The sequence below is a fragment of the Odocoileus virginianus genome, chromosome 24 (genome assembly GCF_023699985.2).
Source record: "Odocoileus virginianus isolate 20LAN1187 ecotype Illinois chromosome 24, Ovbor_1.2, whole genome shotgun sequence".
NCBI lineage: Eukaryota > Metazoa > Chordata > Mammalia > Artiodactyla > Cervidae > Odocoileus > Odocoileus virginianus.
Genome location: NC_069697.1, coordinates 9,868,529 through 9,887,703, shown reverse-complemented (window position 1 = coordinate 9,887,703; position 19,175 = coordinate 9,868,529). Strand labels below are relative to the sequence as shown.

The 19,175-nt window shown below is 40.7% G+C and overlaps 1 protein-coding gene across 5 annotated transcripts in view; it reads right to left on the bottom strand.

Annotated features, from left to right (window-relative positions):
* Window positions 1-19,175, bottom strand: part of ACSS3 (acyl-CoA synthetase short chain family member 3) — a 247,922-nt gene that overhangs the window by 97,086 nt on the left and 131,661 nt on the right. For all 5 annotated transcript variants that reach the window (XR_011483185.1, XM_070454281.1, XM_070454280.1 and 2 more), the window contains exons 12-13: window positions 10,707-10,788; window positions 8,275-8,397 (exon numbers count right to left, since the gene is read on the bottom strand). Coding sequence is in view for 4 of the 5 variants with exons in the window: in XM_070454281.1 (XP_070310382.1) it covers window positions 8,275-8,397; window positions 10,707-10,788 (205 nt within the window). In the remaining variant the exon portion in view is untranslated. The remainder of the gene's footprint in view (window positions 1-8,274; window positions 8,398-10,706; window positions 10,789-19,175) is intronic.

Sequence of the window (19,175 nt, the reverse complement as noted above, 5' to 3'; positions counted from 1 at the left end):
GGTTTGTTGGTTTTGCCTCCTATATATCCTGGCTTGGGTTCTACAGCAGTCCCAAATATGGGTAATTGCAGACAGAAAAAGCCCTAGAAATGCTTGCAGGGTCTACGCAGAGGTATAGGAAAAGAAGCAAAGCAGCTGGAGACAGAATCATTTGGTTTTTATCCTCCCTACTTCAACCCCGATGGCCACCAACCGAGAAGTGGCGCCCCTCTTCCTTCTTGTAGAGATGTAGTGACCTTGGAGACGCTCCACACCTCTTACCAGGTGAACACAGCCACAGATTCATGTCCTTTCCCTTCTCCACGATCACTATGCAGCAGATCCTGGGGCCGGAGCCCCAGGTGCTCCCCTATGCTACACCAGGAGAGCCCGGGAAGATCTGGTATCAGTTGCCCTCCCCACTAGTGAACATCCAGTCCCTGAGAGTGGATCTCTGTTTATCCCTTTGTCCTATGCTAGGCACGTGCTAGCAAAGAGACGAGTTCCTTCCTCCCCTCAGGGACACTCTGCAGGACTGATCCCTGGGAGGGCTGCCAGGAGGCTGAAGCCCTGACTTTATACTGAGTAGAACAGTAACAGCCCTGAGAACCAAAAGGAGAAGGTTGCCGAGAGAAAGGAGCTAAAAAAGGGATACTTTAAATCTGAGTATGATGTCTTGAGCCTACTCCCAAAATTGTGCATGCATGAATCCCACCAGAATCAGCACAACAAAAATTCTGAGCATGTGAGTTTCAGATTGGCCTCTGGGAGAAAGACACAGTGAGATGGACCAGAATAGCACTGTAAAGGCTTTGAAAACAAGACTGACCCTGGAATCACAATCCACAGAAAGTGAGTAAGGACATGTGGTCTGATCTCAACTGGGCTGACCATCTGCTAAAAGAAACAATCACAGGAACATAAATCCAGATCACTTTAAAAGGATCCAGAATATCATAATGTAAAATTACGGGACATAAAAAGAATTCAGAAAACATAAACACCTCAGGAAAGGAGTATTTCAAGGCTGTATACTGTCAGTTTGAGCAAACTCCGGGAGTTGGTGATGGACAAGGAGGCCTGGTGTGCTGCAATTTATGGGGTCACAAAGAGTCGGACACGACTGAGCGACTGAACTGAACTGAACTGAACTGATACTGTCACCCTGCTTATTTAACTTCTATGCAGAGTACATCATGAAAAACGCTGGGCTGAATGAAGCACAAGCTAGAATCAAGATTGCCGAGAGAAATATCAATAACCTCAGAAATGCAGACGACACCACCCTTATAGCACAAAGTGAAGAAGAACTAAAGAGCCTCTTGACTAAAGTGAAAGAGGAGAGTGAAAAAGTTGGCTTAAAGCTCAACATTCAGAAAACTAAGATCATGGCATCTGGTCCCATCACTTCATGGCAAATAGATGGGAAAACAGTGGAAACAGTGACAGAGTTTATATTTTTGGGCTCCAAAATCACTGAAGATGATGACTGCAGCCATGAACTTAAAAGATGCTTGCTCCTTGGAAGAAAAGCTATGACCAACCTAGACGGCATATTAAAAAGCAGAGACATTACTTTCACAGCAAAGGTCCATATAGTCAAAGCTATGGATTTTCCAGTAGTCATGTCACATGATGGATGTGAGAGTTGGATTGTAAAAAAGGCTGAGTGCCAAAGAAATGATGCTTTTGAACTGTGTTGTTGGAGAAGACTGTTGAGAGTCCCTTGGACTGCAAGGAGATCCAACCAGTCCATCCTAAAGGAAATCAGTCCTGAATAGACATTGGAAGGACTGATGATAAAGCTGAAATTCCAATACTTTGGCCACCTGATGTGAAAAACTGGCTATTTGGAAAGACCCTAATGCTGGGAAAGACTCAAGGTGGGAGGAGAAGGGGACAACAGGATGAGATGGTTGGATGGCATCACTGACTCAATGGACATGAGTTTAAGTAAACTCTGGGAGTTGATGATGGACAGGGTGGCCTGGCATTCTGCAGTCCATGGGGCCACAAAGACTCAGACATGACTGAGCAACTGAACTGAACTGAGCTTCTTTAAAAAAGAAAAAACACCTCTTTAAAAAAGATGCTCAACAAATGCCAAACCCAAGATGATCCAAGTATTAGAAATACCAGATGAAAATTTTAATGTAGCTATTTTATCTGTAGGGCAATGTTCCCCAACCATTATGGCACCAGCGACTGGTTCATGGAAGACAATTTTTCAATGGAACAGGGGCGGGGGGAAGGGGCGATGGTCTCAGGATGATTCAAGCACATTGCATTTGTTGTACACTTTATTTCTATTATTATTACATCAGTGCCACCTCAGATCATCAGGCATTAGACCCTGGAGGCTAGGGACCCCTCCAGTGCAGGGAAATAAAACTTGTCTAGATTTCTCGTTGCTCCTATAAAAAACCTAGCCTTCTGAGACTCTTCAAATGCTTTGAGAATTTGATCCATAGCTGTTGGTTTAGTTAATTGCTCTGATATGACAGGATAATAAAATTTTCTAATTTTCCTGGGCTACACAATGCTTACAGCCTAGACGAGATCCCTGGGGCTTTCCAGGTGGCACTAGTGGTAAAGAACCCATCTGCCAATGCAGGAGACTTAAGAGATGCTGGTTTATCCCTGGGTCAGGAAGATCCCCTGGAGGAGGAAATGCCAACTCACTCCAACATTTTTTGACAGGAGAATCCCACAGACAGAGGAGCCTCATGGGCACCAGTCCATAGGGTCGCAAGGAGTTGGACAAGACTGAAGCAACTTTGCATGCAAGCACAGACTAGATCCCTAGGTTAAACTCATAAGGTGCTGAGGAGACTGGCTCACTATCTTCCTTGGCATTTACATGTCAAAAAAAAAAAAAAAACAGTTTTAGAAGTTGGAAACATTGCTAGGTTATAAAAGTTGAGACACACAGGGCTATCTGCCTCCTGGAGAGATGTTATGTACATATCAAAGAGCTGGAGTTTGGATTCAGGCCATTATGTTACCAAGGAGACCTCTTTAGGAGGAGTGAAAGATAGTTGCCTCCTGCCTCTTTATAAGCAGAGAAAAGTTATTTTCCTTGTCTCTCATCTATAGTGTGTCTGGCTACTTATGTAGAGAAATTTCCCGTTGGCTCTTGTTGGGTCACCTAGGGATAAGACCTAGAGAAAGGGAGCACTTACCATTAAGAAATCCGTTTTTGACCCAGAACATCACATCTACACATTAAGGGTAAAATTAACAAAGATAAATATTAAAAACCCCACAGCAGCATGGCCCAGAAGTATGGGCAAGCACCCTTGGAATGAAGGGAGAGGTTCTCAGCAAAGAAATGGAAGTTACAGAAAGGAACCAAATGACCTACAAGAAGGGACAGGGGTTTCCCTGGTTGGTGCAGGGGATAAGAATCCGCCTGCGATGCAGGGGACATGGGTTCGATCCCTGGTCTGGGCAAGATTCCACATGGGGCAGAGCAACCAAGTCTGTGTGCCACAGCTACTGAGTCCGTGGGCTACAACTCCTAAGTCCCCGTGCCCAGAGCCCGTGCTCTGCGACAAGAGAAGCCGCCGCCAGGAGCAGCCCCAGCACCGCAGCAAGGAGTGGGCCCTGCCTGCCCCGATTAGAGAAGGCCTGCATGCCAAGTGACGGCTCAGTGCAGCCAAAAGTAAATAAATAACTTAAAAAAAAAACAGGAAACAAAAGGGAGAAAATATATCATGAAGGAAATAAAAAGAGAAAAGTAAAAAGGAAGCCAATAATAAACCTGGAGACATAAATATATCAATACTTCATTTAAATGTAAGTGGTCTTAAAAGCATCAGTTAAGAGATATAAATTGTAAAATTGGATTAAAATGAAAACTAAGCCCAACTATATGTTATCTGCAAGAAGGTCACAGGAAATATAATAATCTATATATATCAAAAACAGAAAAGATAAACAATACTAACATTATTAAAAAAAAATGTTTACTACACAGCAGTTGACTTCAGATCAAGAAAAATTACTGTAATTTTAAAAAAGCAATATATTAAAAATTAATTAATGTGATTCAGCATATTAATAGGCTTAAAAAGAAAACCCATACAATCATATCAATAGAGGCAGAAAAAGCATTTTACAAAATTTAACATTCATTCAAGATAAGAAAAAACCTAGCAATTCAGGAATAGTAGGAAATTTCTTCATTTGATAAAGGTCATCTTTAGAAACACCTACAGATAACATCACTCTTAATGGTAAGAGAGTGAATGCTTTTAGCTTAAAATCAGGAAAAAGACAAGGATAACTGTCACCATTACTCTTACTCAATGTTATACTGGAGGTTCGAGCCAGTTCAAGAAGGCAAGAGAAAGAAAGAAAACACATTCAGGTTGAAAAGAAGGCAATAAAACTATCTCTAATGAGAGACAACGTGTTTGTCTACACAGGAAATACCAAGGAATCTATACATACACACAGACAATTTTTAGAATTAATAAGCAAACTTAATAAGATCATAAGATACATATCAGTTCATAAAAGTCAACAGTATTTTTATATCCACTGTCCTGTGCTATCCTTAGTCCTCAGTCGTGTCTGACTCTTTGCGACCCTGTGGACTGTAGCCCACCAGGATCCTCTGTCCATGGGGATTCTCCAGGCAAGAACACTGGAGTGGCTTGCCATGCCCTCCTCCAGGGGATCTTCCTAACCTACGGATTGAACCGAGGTCTCCTTCACTGCAGGCAGATTCTTTACCAGCTAAGCTACCAGGGAAGCCCAAGAAAATTTGGAAACCAAATTTTTTTTTAAATTTCTATTTATAGTAGCCCCAAAAAATAAATATTTAGATATAAATTAAGAAAATATTCTACATACTTAAACACAAAATGTTAATGAAACATCAAAAAAAAGACTAAATAGAGAGGTGTATGAAATTCATGGATTAGACAATTCAATATAGTCCAGATAACAATTTTTCTACAGATCTAACACAACTGCAATCGAAAATCCATGCAGGATTAATTTTAACTATAGAAAAGCTCATTCTAAAATATATATGGAAAAGTAAAGGAACAGATATTCACAATAATTTTGAAAAAGTGGAGCAATTTTGAAAACTGTGGACACTATTCAATTCTTAGACATTATATAATGCAATAGTATCAAGTCAGAGAAGTATTGGTGAAAAGATAAGCACAGAGATTAAAAAAAAAAAATGGAAGACACTCTGGAAAAAGAGCCACTCAAATATTGTCAGCTAATTTTCTACAAAGGTGCAAAGGCAATTCAATGGGGAAAGTCGTCTTTGCGACAAATGACACGTGGAGTAATTAACACCCATATTAAAAAAATCTTCAACCTATACCTTGCACCATAGACAAAAAAATGCTCAAAGTGTAAATGTAAACTGATATAAAATGTAAAACAATAAAACTAAGGGTAAATGGCAAAACTGCATAACGTTTAGATGAAAACAAAGAAGAAAATATGATCTTGGCTTAGGAAAGAGTTCTTAGATAAATACCACGATCCATAAAAGAAAAAAAAATGGTGAATTAGACTTTTGCTTTATTAAGATGGCTTAATTCTGGGTTGGGAAGATCCACTGGAGAAGGGATAGGCTGCCCACTCCAGTATTCTTGGGCTTCCCTTGTGGCTCAGCTGGTAAGGAATCCACCTGCAATGTGGGAGACCTGGGTTCAATCCCTGGGTTGAGAAGATCCCCCGGAGAAGGGAAAGGCTACCTACTCCAGTATTCTGGCCTGGAGAATTCCATGGACTACACAGCCCATGGGGTCACAAAGTCAGACACGCCTGAGCAACTTTCACTTCACTTCATTAAGCAGTGAAGACTTCACCAGCAGATGCAGGAGACACAGGAGATGCAAGTTCATTTGGTCCTTGGGTCAGGAACATCCCCTGGAGTAGGAAATGGCAACCCACTCCAGTATTTGTGCCTAGAAAATTCCATGGACAGAGAAACCAGGCAGGCTACACTCCATGGGGTTACAAAAGAGTTGGACATGACTGAGCAAGCAAGCACAATTAAGAGCACTTTTAAAGAATAAAGAGACCAGTCAGAGACTAGAAAATATAGGACTTGTATCCAGAATATATATATATTTATATTTATATTTATTTATATATACACACACATATATGTATCTTCTTTGGTTAAAAAGTCTGTTAAAATCTTTTGCCTATTTTTTAAAAATTGGGTTTTTTTTCCTTAATGCTCAGTATTGAGAGTTTATATATATATAGGAGCCTGACAGGTTACAGTCCATGGGGTTGCAAGAGTTGGAATCAATTTAGCAACTAGATCATCATCATCATCATATATATACATATATACATATACTCCCTAGGAGTTTATTCATTTTTAAAAAATAGGCAGAAGATTTTAACAGATACTTCACCAAAGAAGATACACGAATGGCAAATGAACACAAGAAAAGGTTTCTAACATCACCAGTCATTGTTGTTGTTGTTTGGTCGCTCACTCGTGTCTGACTCCTTTGCGATCCCATGGACTGTAGCCCACCAGGCTCCTCTGTCCATGGGATTTCCCAGGCAAGAATACTGGAGCGGGTTACCATTTTTTTCCCCAGGGATCTTCTCAACCCAGGGATCAAAGCCCATGTCTCCCGTGTTGGTGGGCGGATTCTTTACCACCGAGCTACCAGGCAAGCCGCATTAGTCATTACAGACAAGCAAATTTAAAGCACAATGAGATACCTTTATATGTCTATTAGAATGATTAAACTTAGGAATAATGACAATTCCAAGTACTAATAAAGATAAGACGAAACAGGAACACTCAGACTCTATGCATGGGAATATAAAATGGCACAGCCACCCTAGAACACCATCTGGCAATGTCTTATGATCTCAAACACACAATTACCAGTGTAACCCAGCAAACTCACTGTTAGTATGTAACCTAGAGAAATGAAAACTAATTTTCGCACAAAAATTTGAACTTGAATGTATACAATAGCATTATTTACAACTGCCTCAGACTAGAAGCATTTAAAAAACCCTTTAATGGTAAAGGAAACACAAATGGGTTAGTACATCCACACAGTGAAATACTGCACAGAACCATAAAAGGACAAATTATCGATACACACAACAACTTGAATGGATCTCGAATGAAATAACCCAGCCTCCAAAGGTTACATACTGCATTATTCCATTTTACAACATTCTAGAGAAGGCAAAAACAACATACGAACAGAAAAAAATTAGTGGTTCCCAGGGGTTAGGCATGGGAAGGGTCAGAATAAAGAGGGGAACTCTTTGGCAGTGCTGAAATTTTTCTTCATCCTGTTTGTTTGTGATGGTTACAAGAATCTATACAAGTAAAAAGCTCATAGGATTACACAGTAAGGGCTTCCCAGGGGGCTCAGCGGTAAAGAGTCCACTTTCAAAGAGGAGAGACACAGGAGTCATGGGTCCAATCCCTGGGTCAGGAAGATCCCCTGGAGAAGAGGACAGCAACCCACTGCAGCATTCTTGCCTGGAGAATCCCATGGACGGGGAAGCCTGGTGGGCTACAGTCCGTGGGGTGGCAACGAGTCAGACATGACTGAGTGACTTAGCACAAGCATTACACAATAAAAAGGAGCATTTTTACTCTATTTTAAGGTAAATGATCACCAGCCCAGGTTGGATGCATGAGACAAGTGCTTGGGGCTGGTGCACTGGGAAGACCCAGAGGGATCAGGTGGAGAGGGAGGCGGGAGGGGGGATCGGGATGGGGAATACATGTAAATCCATGGCTAATTCATGTCAATGTATGACAAAAACCACTACAATACTGTAAAGTAATTAGCCTCAACTAATAAAAATAAATGAAAAAAAAAGAGAGAACATTTTAGAACACTCTTCTAGGGGCTTGGTATAATTTACTTTGGAAGAAAATTCTCAAGATTTTAGAATACAATAGAATGTTTAAATATCACACCAAGTAAAGACTATACAAACCTGCTTATCAAACAGGACCAAATCAAGATGCTTGAAGCAATCAAGTAGCAAAGATCGAGGTGCAAATGTATACAGACTCTCCCATAAATTACAAATATATGTAAGTGCTTATACTTCCTGTCTATCATGCAGGCAGAAATCAGGGGACTATGGAGAACAGGAGAGAAAGGAAGGTGAGGCAAACACCCGAGTGACCACCGAGCCTGTGCCTCAAAGGAAGGCCCGATCATTTTTCAGGTCGAATGACAACCTCAGGGTTAACTTTAACTTAGTTATGCCCTTAAGCACTATCTAGAATAAAAGACCAATATTCATCAATACCTCCTCAATAGCACCTGCAGAAATCCTGTGACCTGCAACATTTATCACATCATCAACTCGAGACATAACATAAACGTAGCCTTCTTCATCCATGTACCCAGCATCCATGGTGTCATAATACCCCTGAAAATAAGAGTAAATAATGTCTGATTAGCATCTAGTATTAGGTAATGTAATTATTTTTAATCTTGGTAAAATATAAAATATGATAGATTTGCATTTGGCTTTCTCACAACTAGCCTATTGAATTCCATTACTTCTGATTTTGAAAGCTTACTAGTAATAGAATCTCTTTGCTCCCTTGACATTCAGGAATAAATTAAAATGTTCTTATACATGTTGAAGCTAAGCATTTGGACTGAGAGTTTTAAAGTTTACGAACCCTATTTCTTCTCTTAATGGAGAAGTAATAGCTCAATAGTTCCAGTATGCTTTGGTATTGCGAAAGTAGTTCTTTGATAGATTTTCTGGGTTAATTTGTAAAGATGTTAAAGCTCTCTATTAAAAATTACAAAATAGACCACTAATTTTTTTAACATAGATTTGGATTGGACTTGAGCTTCAGTGAAATTATAGCTAAATAGTAAGTATAAAACTTATTTTTTTGTCAACTCAGAGTGGCAGTACAGTTTCAGATGTCACAACAGAATGAAAAATCAAGAAGAATAAGAATTAGAAAGAAAGAAATATTCCTCCCCCTAATGCTTCAGAATTGCATTAATACCTGTATTATGAGCTTGGGCTTCCAGATAAAATTCAGGCAAGTCACTATTTGTGTTTCTTAATCTTCCTAAGAATCAGTATGCTCATCTATTAAATCGGGTAATGGACCATGCCTTATAAGGCTCTGAGAAGCTTAAATGAGATGGAGCGTATAAAGAGGGCAGACTGAGGCACATCATAAATCCTCAATAATCGGCACCTCTCATAGCAATTACTGTAAGAAAGGCAATCTAGAATACAGTTAAGAACATGGGCTCTGGAGCCAGAAATTATGGGTCCAAAATTATGGGGCAGCTCTGTTACTCTAAACAGGGCGCAAGTTACTCAACCCTTCTGAGCTGTTCAGTTGAAGGGTTGAGGTAACAAGACAGAGTATAGATTCATTATATCTAGTTTAATCATAAATTATGGTTTACCAGGTTTTGAAGGAGCTTTCAATTTTGCTAAAGGTGGTCATGTTGAAAACCACATGCACATATAATGTGTCACTGTCAGGGTGTAATTAATCACATCAGTACTCTGATGATTTGACTGGGGCCCATCAGGCAGATAGATGGGGCTTATTGGCGTCAATTTTACAGACAAATCTTCTCTGCCACAGTCCCTTGGGGCATGCTTAATCTTGGCCACTGAGGTCATTTAACCCTGAGATGTCTTTCTCAAGTCAGCTATTTTAATTCTTGTCATTTGCCTAGTTGATTAGGTTAGGTGTCCTTCACTCACAAATAATAAGGAGAGAATGCTAAATACTTAGACTCACCTTTGCTTTTTAATGCAATTCTAATCATTCATTCTTTTTTAACCCAGTGTATAATGAGGACCAGGTATTTCTCTAAGGGAAAGAAATAGAGGTGAAAAGATAGCAGCAAGATGAGAGTGGGACCCTTTTGCCTATTATCAATTATGTACTATTATAAACATAAACCACATGACCCTGGCACAGAGTAACAGGTAAATGATAAAGCAGAATGCAAAAAGACACTCTTTGTTATCCAAAGCACTAGAAGTTGGATGTCTTTATCCTGTATTTGTATTTCAAAATAAAGAACTCAGAGGGCACTCAGGAATGAATGCCAATAATAGGCAAAGAGATTTTTAAAAATGTGCAATTTCTGGCAAGCAGAGCAAATGTTCCTCAAATTTTGCTCATACAGAGGAGGTGTGCATGCGTGCTAAGTTGCTTCAGTCGAGTTTGACTCTTTGCAACCCTAGGGACTGTAGCCCGCCAGGCTCCTCTGTCCATGAGATTCTCCAGGCAAGAATCCTGGGGTGGGCTGCCATTTCGTCCTCCAAGGGATCTTCCCAACCCAGGGATCAAATCCATGTCTCTTATGTCTCCTGTACTGGCAGGTGGGTTCTTTACCATTAACGAGGTTCTAACGACAACTGTCCAGTTCTGATCAGATGTTCTCAGTCTGGGAGGAGGAATCCAATGCAAGAAATCATATAGAAAGTCTCCAAACATTTTAGTTTAGCAAAACCTCTCCTAAAATGAAAGGCTGGTAACTTTCAGAAAAAAATGACTTATTTAGACATTTGAGCTTTGGGCATTCTTTCCCTCTGAGATCTGGAAACTGGTCCAGATAACCTTTAAGGCTAGCTTTGTGATCCATGATTCTAAGAGTAAAATGCTCACTGTTATTACAGTGAGCTACAGAAAACTACAGAGAAGTACGTAAGGTGAGTTTAAAGAATAATGAAATTCTTACTGGAAACTTTTCAAAGTATAAATGCTTGAATGCCTCTTGATTCTTCCAGAGTCCTGAAAAAGCTCCGGGTGGTAATGGCAACCTTATATAAAAACAGAGCATGAGAATTAGGATGAAAGTGGTAATAAAGACAGACTGATTAGAAGTAATAATTTTCCACCATGATGGGTAAGAACAATTCAAATCCCATATTGAATTGTAACCCCTAAACCTGCTAGATAGATCATGTCTGACTGAGGGTGAAGCAGCTGACCAAGACATAGCAAAGTCACGGAGTTTGAGAAACTGCAGTTTCTGAGAAGGGCACATAAGGCATGCCATCTTGGCATTCAGATAGTGATTAGCATCAGTCACTGTTTTGGTAAGACGCATAACATCTGCAAAAAGGAACCAGAAATGCATTATTATATTACTTTTTAAGAGAAATTTCCTTCCACCATAGGCAAATAAATCAATTTTATTTTCAAGTATCAAGGTACCAACTGCCTCCTTTGCCAGTCTCGTTGTGCAGTGAGATGATCCAATGAAACTTCCCATGAATAGTCTTATCTTCACAATCAATGTGCCTCCCCACTCTTCCCTCTCCTGGTCTTCCTTTTCATGACAATGCAGACCTATGTTATTTCTCAGCCCTATGACCCCATGAAGACATGTGAGCACATAAAATAGAAGATAGCATATATCTATTCTTTGTAATCAATTTCCTCCTCAATTTCCTTCTTTTTTTCCATAGTATTAAACAGGGATTATACATAAGAATCCTCCTGCAATGTGGGAGACCTGGGTTCAGTCCCTGCGTTGGGAAGATCCCCTGCAGGAAGGCATAGCAGCCCACTCCAGTATTCTTGCCTGGAGAATCCCCATGGACAGAGAAGCCAGTCCATGAGATCGCAAAGCCAGACACGATTGAGCAATTAAATGCATACATATGACAAGGGCTCACCTCTATCTGTGCATGCGTGTTTGCTCAGTTAAGTTCGATTCTTTGTGGCCCCATGGGCTTAGTAGCCCGCCAGGGTCCTCTGTCCATGGAGTTTGCCAGGCAAGAATACTGGAGTGGGTTGCCATTTCCCACTCCACAGGATCTTCTAGATCCAGGGATCAAAACTGCGTTTCTTGTGCCTCATGCACCGGCAGGCGGATTTATAACTACTGCACCACCTGCGAAGCCCATGTCTATCTATCTATCTTTACATAAATAAATTCTCATATCAGTGCCCTGTAGAAGTATCACCTATCAAAAATAACCACTCAGTATACTTTCTGGACACAGAAACTTTTGAGATACTTTATAGTTTGTAAATTTAGATACTGTAAAATGTAAAGATTTTCAAAACCCGACCCTCTGGTACTCACAAAAGACGCCAAGTGAAGCAGTGATTTCACAGCGCTGATGTGAGAAAGTGGGAAGTCAAGGAGACACGGTGACTGCCGACATGAGGAATATCACCCACTTCCAACCCCGGTATTAGGCTTCTGAGTCACTGAATTGTATTCTCCCATTCTGCCCGGAGGAAGCGCTGTTCCCGGTGGGCTCACATCCAGCTAGGACCGTCCTTTTCCACCACGTCTAGCCTGCCCACAGCTCTTCCCTTACCAAGTCTCCTTTTTGCACTATTTTAAGATGGAGGAAAATTGTGACCCCAGGGTTTCTGGACCTCGTTATCATTTCATAAAATACACGTGAAAGCACTTTGTAACCTGAAAAATTAAAAGCTACAGAGACGCTGCTGTATTGTTACTGCCGTTACTATTACTGTTCATCGCCAGCTTGAGCATATCATCCCTTCATGTCCTTTAACTGACTTCTCTATATGAGGCCATGTTGGAGACAACGGAGCAGGGTGGGGTGTGAGGTAAATTTGAATGCACACATTGGGTAGAGGGGGAGCAGTTCTGACTTAGTTCCACCTGATACAGAAACACACAGAACTGCTGATCCAAATTATTAAACACATAACATTGCCCATACGAAGAACAATACGTACAGACGGACATGCTGCTCAAGTGTCTCATCCATTGTATCTACCCCAAATGTAAGATTTCCAACAACCATGCACTGCCTCCTCCCAGTAAATAGAGACTTCTGAGTGTCTGCAATAATAATCCAAATGAGTTAGTACTTCATGTACAGAATGTGAGCTGCGTTTCCTCAGTTCAGTCACTCAGTTGTGTCCAACTCTTTGCGACCCGATGGATTGCAGCACGCCAGGCTTCCCTGTCCATCACCAACTTCTGGAGCTTGCTCAAACTCATGTCCATCAAGTCGGTGATGCCATCCAACTATCTCATCCTCTGTAATCCTCTTCTCCTCCTGTCTTCAATCTTCCCAGCATCAGGGTCTTTTCCGATGAGTCAGCTCTTTGCATCAGGTGGCCAAAGTATTGGAGTTTCAGTTTCAGCATCAGTCCTTCCAATGAATATTCCGGACTGATCTCCTTGAGGATGGACTGCATTTCCTAGTGGCCTAGAATATACCTAATTCAGTGTATGCACATAGGACCAAGAGTGTAGCATTTTCTGGTAGGAGTATTCCTGGAGAGAAAAGGAAATCTTACGCTTCCCAGAAGCTGATTAAGTTTGCAATCTCTGTTCTTAAAAGATGTCCTGATGATGTTTTCTCTTACTTCCTGAAAAAGTTTGATACTAGGATTAGTAACATATAGATTGTGTGTTAGTCACTCAGATGTATCCGACTCTGCAACCCTATGGACTGTAGCCCACCAGGCTCCTCTGTCCATGGAATTCTCCAGGCAAGAATACTGGAGTGGGTTGCCATTCCCTTCTCCAGGGGATCTTCCTGACCCAGAGATCCAACCCAGGGTCTCCTGCATGGCAGGCAGATTCTTTACCACCTGAGCCACCAGGGAAGCCCAACAGGTAGCTTATATTCTGATAATTAATTAAAGTCTAGAGGGTCACAAGTACAGATAGCAATTCCTTCAGAAAAATTAAGGAGACTTGCTTTCTTAGCCACTGCACAAAACTTCAAATATCTGCACAAATTTTCTGAAGAATAGGGACAGCAGGAATTTTTATATCATCTGTGAGAAAGGTCTGCCTAAGTTTGGATACACCTATAGACCCTGGGAATTAAGTATAACACAGCAAGAGGATGATCCATGGAGAGGAGTATAGAATATTAAGGAGAAATACAAGGTCAAATATGAGTTTTGAAGAAGGACCAATAAAATGAAAAAAAAAAAAAAAAGACCATGAAGAAAAACAAGAAAATCAGAGTTGTATGAGAACCAGGAGACACTAGTATGTGAAGAGCCTCCCAAGCAGAGTTTTAGTAATACTGAGTGTTCAACAAGGTCAAGTGAAGGGCAAATTATTTTCCAACTGGATTCAACAGAGGTCATGGAACTCAGTGACTAAGATATTGTGAATCACCCCCAGGATCGCCATTTCTGCAGAGGGGAGCTGAAATGACTGCAGTGATCAGGGCCTAATCAGGAAAGTGCAGACAGTAAGTTTAGACTCTACTTTTGAAAAGTTTGTGGGTGACTGGAAGGAGAGAAGCAAACTGGGGTTTAATGTAGAGAGACAGGCTGGTTTAAGATGTGAAATACTTAAGCAGAAGTAGCCAGTGGAGAGAGGGTGGAGATTTGAGAGTTAGAGAAGAAAACACCAGAAGAATTCTTTGATCATTTAATTAATTTATTCATTCATGCACACATTAACTCAGGCATTTATTTTCTGCATTCAATCAAGTATTTGTGGAGTGTTTGGCATTCCTCAGTCACTGTAGGAGATACAAACGATAAATATATATAAACTATTTCCAAGATGCACAGAGATTCTGGCATATTGTATGTTATGGGAAATTTAGTATTTTTTTAGAATACATGTAGGGAGAAAGACTAAAGAATGATGTCTATTCCATTAAATTAATGATATAACATCAAAACATCTTGAGTGTTTATATTCAAGATATTTGTCAAGCAAGTTTTACAGCAGATGGTTAAACCCTATACTATCAGGAACTCTTGGAAGGGAAGTTTTTTATCACCAGCCAAGGTATGGATCTGTGGCAAATGGCATATATGTCTGGTCCGAAGTCATTTTTGAGACGAACCCTAGGAAATGTCTTTATTGTCCCCAAATCTAACTGAGGAACAGGCAGGAAAGCAAGATATGAAGTTGCAGTTGATAATTAGTAGGATAAACTAAGAGAATGCTACCCATTCTTCACTAATAAAGTCTGGTGAATTGAAAAATGCAAATGTTAATTGACTATTGAAAAGAGACTCTAAAGAAGGAACCTTAGAAGGTAACACTTAACGGTCCTAATGCAAAGCAGGAAAGAAGAGGGGGTTCCAGAATTGGAAGTATTGGTGATTTTGTACATGAATATGTATAAAATATGTTATAAGAGAAGCAATAGTCTCCAGAAAAAAAAGTTAGGTGTATACAAGCTAGAGCAAGAATTGTTTTTTGCAGTATTCAAAAGTAACACTTTTCTTGTTGCTAACCTAATGCTTATTCTGTATTAAATGCAGGTTTTACTTAGAAAAAGAACACTTTTTTTTTCTGTAGTTACGGTAACATAAAAATTCACTGGAAAGGTAGACGGAAGGAAATTTTCTGAAAATACTAAGAAACGTGCTGGTTAATGCCTTGTTGTTGGCAAGTTCAGTCACTAAGGCCTGACTCTTTGTGACCCCACAGACTGCAGAACCCCAACTTCTGTGTCCTTCACTATCTCTCAGAGTTTGCTCACTCATGTCCATTCAACCATTCACCCTCTGTTGTCCCCTTCTCTTTCTGCCCTCAATCTTTCCCAGCCATCAGAGTCATTTCCAATGAGTTGGCTCTTCACATCATGTGACCAAGTATTGGAGCTTCAGCTTCAGCATCAGTCCATCCAATAAATATTTAGGGTTGATTTCCTTTAAGATGGGCTTCCCTTGTGACTCAGCTGGTAAAGAATCCACCTGCGATGTGCAAGACCTGGGTTCGATCCCTGGGTTGGGAAGATCCTCTGGAGAAGGGAAAGGCTACCCATTCCAGTATTCTGACCTGGAGAATGTCATGGACTGTATAGTCCTTGGGGTCGCAAAGAGTCAGACTTGACTGAGCAAATTTCACTTTCCCTTAGGATTGACTGGTTTGATCTCCTTGCTATCCAAGGGACTCTCAAGAGTCTTCTCTAGCACCACAATTCAAAAGCATCAATTATTTGGTGTCCAGCCTTCTTTACGGTCCAACTCTCACATCTGCACATGGCTATTGGAAAAACCACAGCTGGGACTAGATGCTTTGTCAGCAAAGTGATTGCTTTGTTTCTTAATATACTGCCTAGGTTTGTCATAGTTTTTCTTCCAAGGAGCGAGACTCTTTTCTTTTCCTGGGTGCAATCACCATCCTCAGGTATTTTGGAGCTCAAGAAATAAAATCTGTCACTGTTTCCACTTATCCTGTTCTATTTGCCATGAAGTGATGGGACTGAATGCCATGATCTTCGTTTTTTGAATGTTGAGTATTAAGCCAGCTTTTTCACTCTCCTCTTTAACCCTCATCAAGAAGCTTAGTTCCTTAGAGTGGTGTCATTGATGTCATCTGCATATTTGAGGTTGTTGCTGCTTCTTCTGGAAATCTTGATCCCAGGTTGTGATTCACCCAGGCCAGTATTTCACATGATGTACTCTACAGATAAGTTAAATAAGCAGGGTGACAATATACAGCCTTGATGTACTCCTTTCTCAATTTGGAACAAGTCTGTTGTTCCATGTCCAGTTCTAACTGCTGCTTCTTGACCCACATACATACCAGGTAGTCTGGAATTCCCACCTCTTTAAGATTTTTCACAGTTCGTTATGATCCACAGTCAAAGGCTTTCTTCAACGAAGCAAGAGTAGATGTTTTTCTGGAGTTCCCTTGTTTTTTCTATGATTCAACAGATATTGGCTCTTTGATCTCTGGTTCCTCTGCCTTTTCTAAATCCAGTTGTTATATCTGGAAGCTCTCGGTTCACATACTGTTGACATAGCTTGACAGATTTTGAGCATTACCTTGCTAGCATATGAAATGAGCACAACTGTATGGTAGTTTGAACATTCTCTGGCATTGCCCTTCTTTGGGATTGGAATGAAAATTGACCATTTCCAGTCCTGTGGCCACTGCTGAGTCTTCCAAATCTGCTGGCATATTTAGGGCAGCACTTTAACAGCATCATCTTTTAGGATTTGAAATAGCTCAGCTGGAATTCTATCATCTCTACTTTGTTTATAGTAATGCTTCCTAAGGCTCACTTGGCTTTACACTCCAGGATGTCTGACTCTAGATGAGTGTTCACATCATCATGGTTAACCAGGTCATTAAGACCTTTTTTGTACAGTTCTTCTTTGCATTCTTGCCACCTCTTCTTAATATCTTCTGTTTCTGTTAGGTCCTTGCTGCTTCTGTCCTTGATTGTGCCGATCTTTGCAGGAAATTTTCCCATGGTATCTCTAATTTTCTCAGAGTTCTCTAGTCCTTCCCATTCTGTTGCTTTCCTCTATTTTTTTTGCACTGTTCACTTAAGAAGGCTTTCTTTTCCCTTCCTGCTATTCTCTGGAATTCTGCATTCAGTCGGGTATATCTTTCCCTTTCTCCTTTGCCTTTCGTGCCTTTTCTTTTCTTAGCTACTTGTAAGGCCTCTTCATACAACCACTTTGCCTTCTTGCATTTCTTTTTCTTTGGGATGGTTTTGGTCACAGTCTCCTGTACAATGTTATGAATCTCCATCCATTGTTTTTCAGACACTCTACCAGATCTAAGGTGCTGATTATCATCCTTCAAATATAAGATCAAATGCTACCACCCTGTGATATCTTCCGTTAAGTCTTCCCAGAGTGAAAAGGAGAGTTCTGTTACAATTCATCCAACTGTGAATGTGGAGTTCCTCTTAAAGAATATTTTTCCAAATGTTAATCTCTCAGTTGTGTTTGACTTTTTTGCAACCCCATGGGCTGTAGCTTGCCAGGTTCCTCTGTCCATAGAATTCTCCAGAAAAGAATACTGGAGTGGGTTGCCATTCCCTTTTCCAGGGGATCTTTCTGACCCAGTATCAAACCTCGGACTCTTGCATTGCAGGCAAATTCGTTACCGTCTGAGCCACCAGGAAAGCCCACTCTTCCCAAGGAAACCCTTAAATAGCTAAGGAAGGAAGAGAAGCTCCATCACTGTAGAAGGTAACCATCCCTGACCAATCTGAAAGATAAAACTCCTAGGTGCCTCCAATCCCACATAAAGGATGGTCTATATTCAATACTCCGTCAGGAATTTGTAGCAGAAATAAATTGAAGATAAAACTCCTGTTCCCTAGAGAATTCTAGAGGCAGATCCCAACTTGGCACTCTCAGAGTTTCCTGTGAGGTCTTCAGGCTATACTGGAGATTTTCCCATGAAGCTATTTTTCATCTCCCCAGCAGTGACTTAGTAGGCCACAATTTCTTTCTCTCTGGCTAGACAAACAACTGGGTCAGAAATGCTGAGTTGTAGCTGTATAACTATTAATGATGTTTACATTTTGATGATGTTTTAGATAAAAAATGAGATAATACATGTCCCACTGCCTAACTCACAGTGTTGTTTTAAGGCTAAAAAAAGATCATACGAAAATCTGCATAGGAGATGTAGGAAGGAATGGGGTAACAACTCCATGCCACCCCTGGTTTAGTCAAAGGATACACTGGTGAACCAAAGTTATCCTGATCTTCTCCCAAGATGGCAGCCCAGTGAGTGACCAAGTCACTCTTGCCAAACTGTAAAGATGTGAACAAACAATAAGGACCAAGTGTTCAATATCTGGAGGCTGAGAAACCAGCAGGCACCAGAGGAAAAGCCCCTCAGATGAGGCCATCTGAGCCCCTGGCGCCCCATTACTGCCTGCCGGGCACAGGCCAGCGGGACACAGCAGAGGCAGACAAGCTGCGCTTCCGAGAGCAACAACCCTGTCTGGTCAAAGAAGAATGTGTGTCCACGAGTCAGGAGGAGTCAGAGACCTCTGGCTTTAATAACAGTGAGCGCTGTGGCACTGAGGAAGGCAACTGCAGTTCGACTTTTCTTTCATGCCCTGCACGCTGTTGCCTGGAAATTACTGATTCATAGTTTTATTTCCGTACTTTGGAGCTCTGGATGCAATTACAGAAAAACCTTCTAAAATTCATGAACGTTCTGTATTCATAGCAATTCAGATATCATAACTTACCCACAAAATTAACTGCCTGGAGTAAGTTTCAAAATCAAAAGAATTTTCTACCTCCATGCAGGCATGTCATTTTCTCTTCTTATAGAAAGATAAATTCTTTGAAAGCAAGAAATCTACAAGAACTGTAAGATTCATGTTTATTACATCATAGGATCTACGGTAGTTTAGGAATCACTATAATGTCTACCTTCTCGCTAGGTATCCTCAGTAGAAAAGCAGAGATTTTTAGAAAGCCTTAACAAAGGAAGTTAAAAGAGCAAAAGTGGATCAAG